Here is a 9,598-nt window from a genome sequence, read left to right on the forward strand (position 1 = left end):
CTTAGGGCTGCCTAGGAAATAGGGACAAACCCTGCCGCTCCCTCACCAGGGGTGAGGCTCAAAATGGCCCTAGGCTGGGAACTTGTGTCCGTGGCCGCTCACCACGCGCAGGCCTTGGGTCCCAGCACTGTGTCCAGTGCTCGCCTCAGTGCCCTGCCCCAGGGCCCCTCATGCCCTGCTCAGACTCCACTACAGTCCTGACCACACGGTGGCCTTCTCCCTGCCGGCACCTCTGGCGCGTTCTCACTGGACTAAGACAGCTGGCGGCAGGGCGCGGCCTCTTTCATCTGGTATCCCTGGCACCTAAAACAGAACCTGGACAGAGCAGGTGCTGAATAAAAATGTCTCTGTCCATCTTGCGTGTCCCCCGTGGGCCACGCGCTGCCTGCTTTGGGGGCCAGCTCCCCCGCCACTCACTCCGCGAGCCCTCCTTATCCTGAATCCAAATCTCCAGCCGTCACGTCAGGCTAGGATGAAGGAGGCTGCTGGGGTCTACTTTGCTTGGGCAGCCCTGGCATCTGTCTGGGCTGGCAGAATGGTAAGATGCCAGGCCCTGTTCTTGGAAGAGGACCATGCCCTCTGGGCTTCAGAAGGGGAGCGCTGTTCTCTTTGCCCCTGCTGAGGGCCCCAACTGAGTTTGTCCACATGATAATAACAGCAGCGCAAGCCTGGCAGTACTTATTATCACGCTGGGGTGCATTGTGCTGCACCCAGCCCCTGGTCTACGGGGCTTGCACACCAACGCCGTTATTCCTGGAAACGACCACTGGAGGGCGCTATGGCCATGCTCACAATTTTGCAGAGGAGGAAACAGGCGGATGAGTGGCTGACCCCGTGGTTTTGCTCTGGCGTCCCATCACTGCAGCGCCCTGTCTCTCACCCAAGGCCCTCGGAAGGAAGCGTTGAGTACAGATCGGGAGGAGGTGAGGGAACACGCGTGCACATGTGGTGAGAGAACATTCCGGGCTTAGGGAGAGGCCAGCACAAAAGTTCTGAAGCAGGAGCGCGCCTGGTGCATTCAAGGGAGAGCAGAGCAGAAGGAAGACCAAGGGCGGGGTCTGGGGCAGTGCGTGGAGAGGTCCACCGTGACCACTCTGGGCAGGGCCACAAGCAGGAGGCCATGCTGGGGTGCCCTTGTAGGAAGGGCGAGGAGAGGTGAGGTTTGGGGCAGGGCAGGGACAAAGGGAAGACTGGTCAACCCTGAGTTCACCCACCAACAGAGCTGTAAGCAGGTGCACCTCAGGATGTGGACACTTGTTCGCACACTAATGTGTGTGTTTAGCTTTGCATATCTAAGCACGAGTCTGTGGGTACAGTTTCATCGGGGCTGAAACTCTGGGATGGATACAAGTTTAGGCATCAGAATAATGTCTCACTTCCCTGTGGTCATAAAATAAGAGAAATTCTGCACTTGTAGTCAGTAGATTTGGGAATGGAGTAACCTCAGCTGTGTGACCTTAGGCAAGTCACCAAACTTTTCAGAGCTTCAGTTTTCTGCTGGGTCCTGCAGAGGGCAATGGCCTTGTCACAAGGCTGCTGTGTGGTTTAGGAGACCAGGAGATGGGGGCACCTGCAGCAAATGCTCTAGCCCTGCTCAGCTGAGGGGAGGACTTGCCAGGCTTTCCTGGCACTTTGCAATGGTTGGTTTAGTCTTTTCAACAGAGTGTCAAGTCTCTTCTTTGTATCTTTTCTTGATCCTATATAAGACTGTCACATGCAGAGGCTTAAAGAATGGATGGTGCATGGATGGACCAATAGCCGGATGGATGGATGGATGGATGGATGGATGGATGGATGGATGGATGGGTGGGTGGATGGATGGATGGACAGATAGACAAATGGAGAAAGGGATGAATGGGTGGATGGATGATGGATGGATGGATGATGGACAGATGGGTAGATGGATGAATGATGAATTACCTCTCATGCATAATGTGTTGGGGTCAAACCAGCATTTGGAGTCTCTGGCCGGTGGGACGCCGCCAGGAAAGTGTATGGCCCTGCCCAGCGGCTGCACTTGCCATGTGCCTGTGTCCAGGATGTGGGTGGGGACCAGCTGGCTTCCTTGACCATCTGTGTCCAAGATCACGTACTGAGCCAGCCTCCTGCCCTTCTCATCCATCCGAATCCTCTGGCCACAGCCAGCCACATCCAGAGTCCTTATGTGGTCCCCTAAGTGGGCCCCTGAGAGCCCCGTCCCACGGCTCTCAGAGCGGTTTAGGGCATGGGCCAGCAGCACCACGGCATCATAGATGGTTCCAAAGAGGGGGGACACCTAAGGAAGAGAGGATTCTTTAACCCCATAATTCCATGGCACAGATTTCCAGACATCTCTGAGTTCTGAACACCTGCCAGCAGCAAATATTTGGATTACTTCCCCTTTTCCTTCTCCTTACCCCAATACAGTCCTCTCTTCAGTCCCTCCATTACCTCAGCTCCCCTCAGCAGCCTCACAGTCCCCATGGCCACCACCATCATGACAAGCACCACCACCACCAGATCTGATGTCCCCAGGCCTATCACATCAACCTAATATGTCCGAATAAGAAGTTCTGCTTCTAGAGGTTCTGTCTGGTTCTATCTATCAAACCCCACTCCTCCCACATTTTAGGAAATGGATCTACCACCTGAACAGTGTTGCAAGCTCCCGCATGATTCCCCACACCTTTCTTTCTGTCCTCCAGTTCACCATCAAGCTTTTTACTGCTTTCTTTTTCAGAATTTACTCCTAACCCACTGTCTTCCCACGGCCTCTGTGCCCACACCTGGGTGCCAGCCAGCCCCTCTAGTGGGTCCCCTGGACCACACAAGAGCCTCCTAAGGTCCTCCTGGCTCAATCTGGCCCTCCCCGTGAAGCAAGCAAAGTGATTTAAAAAATAAATAAATAAACCAAATAATTAAAAAAAATAATTATGGTGTTTCTCATTTCACCTTTGAAAAGTTCCGATTCCTCATCCTGGCTTGAGTGCCTCTCGTAGTGAGGGCCCAAGTTTATCTCCAGCTCCTCTCACCCCTACGCTTGAGAGCCCAGCCGCTCCATACTCCGTTCTGCCTGTTCCTGGGGCCATTGGAGCTCATGCTGCCTCAGGGCCTTTGCACTTGCCATTTCCAGCTGGGTAACTGTCCATCCACAGCCTGCCTGTTGCCGCTACCGTTCAGCGCTCTGCTCCGGTGCCACTTCCCCAGACCGGGTCTCTCTGTGTACGCTCTTTCTCGATGTCCACCCCAGCCACTCTAATCACTCTATCCTGTTGTATTTTCTTAGCACATTATTACTATTTGAACTTGGTTTTCATGTTACACGGTCTGTTTCCCCCAATAGAATAGAAGTTCCTTGAAGGTCAGATAAGTCTTGTCCATCGCCATGACCGAGACAGGCACAGTAGCACATGAGGGCCATTTATCAGATAAATGACTATTTGAATGGCCTCCCACCAGCATCTGCATGCCTGTCACCAACTCCAGACACTGGTCTACTTGTCACCAGGAAGCAGACACCCCGAAGGAGACTCAAGCAGCTGAGCCCCAAGCCAACTGAGCCAGCAGCCACACACCATTCCCCCTTCACATGCCCAGCAGTGACTTCAGAAAGCCTCCCTCCCTCCCACCCCCCCAACAGTCTCTGTCTGATCTTCACATTTTGCTCAAAATTCAGAGAAAGAAGAAGAATGTTTGCAAGAGAAAGAGTAGATGGGAATTAGAGCAATGAGTTGGAGGTAGAAAAATAGAAGCAAGAGAGACATAACAGAAAAAATGATGAGGCAGGTCAAAAGAGTGAATATGGGCAATAAGAAGGAAGGAGAGAGAGAGAGAGAGAGACTATACTCTGGGACCATGCACTTTGTCAAATAAGGGACAGGCCATGTGCCCACAGTGGAGCCAGGCAGCCTGGAGCAGGTGAGGAGCACATGCGTACCTGTGTGGGCCCGTGGGAGGTCTGCACTGACCTACCTGCTCTGGCTCCCAGCAAGCAGCCTCCTCTGCGCTGACCCCAGCAGCTTTGAAGGCCTTGTCAGCAGGAACGGACTCCAGGCTGATGGTGAGCACAGCATCGTAGACTGCTTGCAGGGGTCCGCCATCACCCAGGGCTGGGTAGGAGTGGTTGCGGTAGGGCAAGGCGAAGAGCATGGTGTCGTAGGGCAGGAAGACCAGCCTCCCGTCTGCCAGGCCCTGGGCCCACGCTTGGCTCAACAGGGCCGTCTGCTCGGAGCCCCCCAGGAGCGCCGAGTGCATGCACAGCACCACGACTGCAGACAGAGGGGGCAGGCTCACTTGGCAGGCCTGCCCTGAAGCCCTGGAGTCTGGCCCCTGGGGGCTGCTCAGAATGTTCAGGTTTGCCCCCTCCCTCTGCTGACAGTTTCCCTCTGCCTCCCATCAATCTGGGGGAAAGCAAAATTTCCCCTCATCTGCTCCCTGTCTAACAATAACAGCCATGGCCACCAAATCAGGGTTCAACCCGGTGAGAAAAAAAATTCCCTTCAACTGATGGTATTTCATGCTCACACATCCTTCTAGCTGCCCATCCAATCATTTGACCCACCCTCCCTCCATCCCCTGGCCCTGACCACTGCTGAGATTTATCGACAACTTGCTATGTGTTATCCTGAATTACTTTTGCAAACATTTAGTCTTTCCGTATTATGACAGCACTGGGAAGTATGTTTATCATGAACTACTGTCAGCTGAGGTGCAGAGAGGCTAGGAGTCACCCCCCAGGATATGTTAATCACCATCCTAGGAAACTCAGCATTTGAAACTGGGCAGGCTGTCTCCCATTTGAACCTGGGCAGGCTGGTTCACAGTATTTAGAGTTTTCTTAAAAATTGAGATAACTCACATCCATTAAAAGCATTCAATTCAGGGCCTCCCTGGTGGCACAGTGGGTTGAACGCAGCGCTGTGAAGCTGTCCGCAGCCTCTGCAGCACAGATTTAACTCCCGGCCAGCCAGGGACATACCCCCATGGTGTGGCAGACCTCTCCTGTCTTGTCTGCTTCTCCCCTCAGCAGTGTCTTTTGGGCCGTCTGCCTGCTCTGCTCCCTGCTCTGTCTCTGGTGAATTCTCTCACCCTCCCACACCACTGGCCTGTACCTCAGTTCTTGTATAAAAATAAATAAATCTTTTTTAAAAAGCATTCAGTTGAGTGGTTTTTGTATATTCACAAAGCTGTGAAACTATTTAATTCTATTTAATAGCACTGTTTAATTCTAGAACATTTTCATCACCCCAAAGGAAGCGCTTTCCTCTTAGCAGTCCCTCCCCAATCTTCTCTTTCCCTAGCCCTAGCTCACCACCAATCAACTTTCTGTCTCTGTGGATTTGCTAATTCTGGACCTTTCATGATTCCACAAGTGGAATCCTGCAGTATGTGGTCATTTATGACTGGCTTCTTGCACTCCACATAATGTGCTCCAGGCTCAGCCATGGAGTAGCTGGAGCAGAATGTCATTCCCTTTCCTGGCAGCATGCTATTCCCCTGTGTAGATAGACCGTGTTTTGTTTATCTATTCATCATCGGTTTGCAATCTCTGTGGCCCTGGTGGTGTCTCAAGGCCTAAGCAGACATGAAAACCTTCCCCTTTGCTTTAGTCAGAGAAATAGGTGCTCAGTGATATGACAGCCAATTTCAGACCCAGACGCCCGAGACAGAAGGGAGCCCCTGCCCAAGGCATGGGTCTTCTGAATCATGGGTCCTGACCAGATCTACAGCTCCAACCAAAAAGTGGCCAGCCCCTTTCTCCAGAAATTTCAGGAAAGCAAAGCCAACAAGGAAAGCCAAGGGGCTCTTTGTTGGAGCCTGAGGATCTCTCCTCATGTAGAAGTCTAGCCTGGAGTCCCGGCCTTTGTTGAGGGTAGGGCGGAAATAAATTCAGGCTTCCTCTGTCTCTGGGTTTCTGTCTTTCCCACCAAAACCCAACATTCTCCTGGGAGCCGGAGGCACTGTTCTGCATTTGGCCACAAGGAGGAGCTGATCCCCACAAGTGGGAGGAAGTGACTGACAGGTTCCTGGGAGGGCACTGATTGTGAGCTGTGCGCTCTGTGTATGCTGGGCACTGTTCAAAGCCCTTTATCTGCAGTAGCCTGTCTCATTTCACACTCTGAGGAAGGAGCTTTCAGTAACTGCAGGTCATTGTTGAGGAAACTATTGCACAGAGAGGTCACACAGCTGAGAAGGTAGAGGCCGAAGTGGGTCTCTGGTCATCTGACTCCAAAAAAATGTGTCCATAACCACTCTGCCTCGAGGCTCCTGTGAACCAGCACTATGGCTGGAATGGGGTAGAAAGGGAGTCTGTTGCAGCTTCCCCCACCCCCGCTACCCACAGACACAGAGCGGTCTATTCATTCTCGTCGTGAACATGCTATCACCATCCCTCTGCCCTTGCTGCCCCTCTGCCTTCTCATTTCGGGCTCAACCTTATGTTACCTCCTCTGTGAATCCCTCCCCACCCCCAGCCCCATGGGCTCCTCTGTGCCCTGTGTGGACATCTATCCTGACAGACTTCAGCTCCCCCCACCCCTCGTGTCCCCAGAGCTGGGCCAGGGGCAGGCACAGTGCCCTGCGACTTGGTTGAACAAAGTGTTTACAACGCACTTGGCCACACACACCTTCCTGTGACCCTGTAAAGGGGATTTCGTTATCCTCATTGCAGCTCAGGGCTCAGAGAAGTGAGGCGCCATTCCTAGGGGTGCAGAGGGCACACCTGGGTCGTGCCTCATTCTCACTTGGCTCTGATGCCCTAACCTAACACCAGCTCAGAGGCTGCTCAGCCTGCCCCTCCTTGCTGGCGCTGGCCTCGATTTCCTCAAATATAGAACATGCCGTCTGGTGTCAGTGTCTTTCAAATGTGCTGTCAGCAGCCAACAGTACAAAACGCTTTTGCCCTCGTGTGCTCCCGGAGTGAGTACTTCAAGCTTGAGTGTCCCCACAAACTGAAGGGAAGTTTCACAGGACAGGTTTCCCTGCTCCTGCATGCGATGCACACTCACAGGCACTCCTGCTGTTTCTGTTTTCTTCCATTCCTCGCAATCCTAGTCCTCTTTATCTTCTTCTATTCCCTTTTTTTCTTTCTTTCTTTTTTTTTTTTTTTGTATGTGTGATGCTATTCTTGATTCATTAAATTGGCTTCTAAACTCAACTGGGCCACAACCCACAGTCTGAAAAACCCAAATCTAGATGAAACCTAAGGTCCCTTTTATCTTTCAGGTACTACCTCTCCCCTACACTCTGCCCACCACTCCTCTCCCTGGTTAATTACTCCCTTGAAGACAGTTGGAATGTCACCTTCTCCAAGAAGCCTTCCAGATCCCACAGGCCTGGCGCCAGGCCTTCTCCACTTCTCCAAGTCTCTGCTCCCTGGGGTGGCTTTGACTTCTCCATCATAAGCACCTGCTATGCACCCGCTTGCCCATTAAACATTTCCCCCTTAGAGAGACCAGTCACCATTTCTGTCTTGTTTACCCATGCAACCCTGCATAGGATTGGGGGGTGGGTCTTGAGAAATGTGAGTAGTCAATTGATCAATCAACAAGTCCATGAGGGCCTCCCCTGTGGTGCAGCGGTAGAGCGCTGGGTTGCGAAGCTGCCCGCGGCCTCTGCGGCGCTGGTTCAATCCCCGGCTGCTCCCCGGCCACCGGAGGAGGGTCCCACATGGCGCGCAGACCTCTCCTGCCTCCCGCTGCTCCCCTCAGCAGTGTACTTCGGTCCTTCTGCCTGCTCTGCTCCCCGCTCTGGCTCTGGTGAATTCTCTCACCCTCCCGCGCTTCTGACTGTACCCAGTGCATGTATAAACAAACAAACAAACAAACAAATAAATAAATAAAACATGCCTCTATTAAAAAAAAATAAAATAAACAACAACAACAAAAAAAACAAGTCCATGAATATTACAACTCTAATTCCAAGAAATAAAATAAACATTGGCTCTAACTCCCTTCCTGGGGTACGCTGATCCTCATTTACCTCACTGTACCAAGCAAGAACCAAAAAAGCTCTCAGCTCCCACTCTATAGCCAATGCAAGAATCAGAGCTCAAAATCTGGCTCTGGCACCACTTGCCAGGTGTGTGACTTGGACACATTACTTCCTTGAGCTATAAGGTATAGTACACACCTCAGCAGGACTAGCTCACAAAGCTGCTGGGAGGTTAAATGTAGGGTCATTGCCAAGAGCTTGGTCCCATGCCTTGTGTAGTCAGTCATAGGAAGTCCAAGCTTCCCACAGGGGAAGGACCCGCATACACTTACTTTTCAGGCCATCCACACTGCAGAGCTGTTTCAGGACCTCTGTGGTCCCCTGCTCCCCAGGTCCCAGAGAGGTCACCAGCCCCACAGGCAACCCATGCATCCTGAGAGTCATGGCCACCTGCTGGGCGGTGGCCACCCAAATGTCCTGGTGGGAGGACACAATGGCCACTCGAGCCCAACCAAAGTGTCTCATGATGGACAGCAACACATGGGCAGCTGAAGGCAAGGTGGACACCAGCTCACCCCCTCCTTCCAGAGCCCCACATGCCCAGGAGAAGAGAGTCTTGCCCCAGTCTTGGGCCAGCAGGGCTGCTGCTGGGCAGTAACCAGGATTGACAGGGCCCACAAAGGCAGCTACAGTGCTCCTGTGGGTCAGGAATGTTGCCAGGGCATGAGGAGTGTCACAGTCTGTGGGAAGGACCACGGAGGCCAACTGTGAGTCCAGCACCAGTGATGAGTCCTGATTGACTCGGTCCACAGCCAGCTGGGCAGCCGCACTGGGGAAGGCCTGGGCGAAGATGGGATCACAGTCCCAGGGACCCAGCACCCCGATGGTGAAGGTCCCAGCCCCCAGGGCCAGATCAGGGAGGAAGCCAACCCAGAGGAGGGTGCCCCAAGGCATCACGGAGAAGAATGGCAGAAAAGAAACTGCCCTAGGATGATGAAGATTGGACCCCCACAGGCCCTGGCAGGGAGGGCAGATCTTCCCACGCTGTAGCATCTGGTACCAACCTTCAGGGTACAAGCACCCCTGCCATCCTGGGAAAGGGAGATAAGAACAAGATTTGCTTTCTAACATTTTCTGACAACACTTCCTACGTGATTTTTGAGGCAGCCACCCGTTCCCAGAAGCTCAGCCTCCTTATTGGTAAATGAGGGGGTGGAATCCATGATGTCTGAAGATCCCCAGCTTCAGGACTCTAACACTTCCCCCTCAGGACTGGTTCACAACCCGTCATGCCCTGGGCTGGGATGTGGGATCCGCAATCAGAGCTGCCCAGGCCGGCTTGCTGCTTGCCACACTGTGGCCCTAGACTAATCTCTGAAGTTTTGGAGACTTGTTTTCCTCTGCTGCAAAATATGAATAGTGAAACCTAATTTATGGAATTATTATGATGATCGAATGAATTGATTAGCACAGTCCCTGCTACTCAAGTATTAAAGGAATCCTGTTCTGTCAACCTGTTATGGTTATTTCTTCTTTCCTCATCCTCCAAGGGGGGCCAGGTTCTCCTGGCATCCCTCAAAGCCTCTCCTGCCTCTTATCTTCAAGGCCAGCACACCCCACAGCCCTTGACTCTGCTTGACTCTGGACTTTTAGCATAGGCAGGGCCTGGGTAAGAGTAGCTCTCCCA

General features: G+C 52.7%; 1 protein-coding gene across 1 annotated transcript in view; it reads right to left on the minus strand.

The window, feature by feature from the left end:
- The window catches only part of LOC311181611 (guanylate cyclase D-like), a gene marked incomplete at both ends in the record, with an annotated part of 34,566 nt that extends 25,701 nt beyond the window's left edge, over nucleotides 1-8,865 (minus strand). The window contains 3 exons of the mRNA XM_084250057.1: nucleotides 1,921-2,275; nucleotides 3,952-4,247; nucleotides 8,244-8,865. Coding sequence (XP_084106183.1) covers nucleotides 1,921-2,275; nucleotides 3,952-4,247; nucleotides 8,244-8,865 — 1,273 coding nt within the window. The remainder of the gene's footprint in view (nucleotides 1-1,920; nucleotides 2,276-3,951; nucleotides 4,248-8,243) is intronic.
- Between the last annotated feature and the right edge of the window lie 733 nt (nucleotides 8,866-9,598).

The sequence above is a fragment of the Talpa europaea genome, assembly GCF_964194135.1.
Source record: "Talpa europaea genome assembly, chromosome: 1".
NCBI classification, from domain to species: Eukaryota; Metazoa; Chordata; class Mammalia; order Eulipotyphla; family Talpidae; genus Talpa; species Talpa europaea.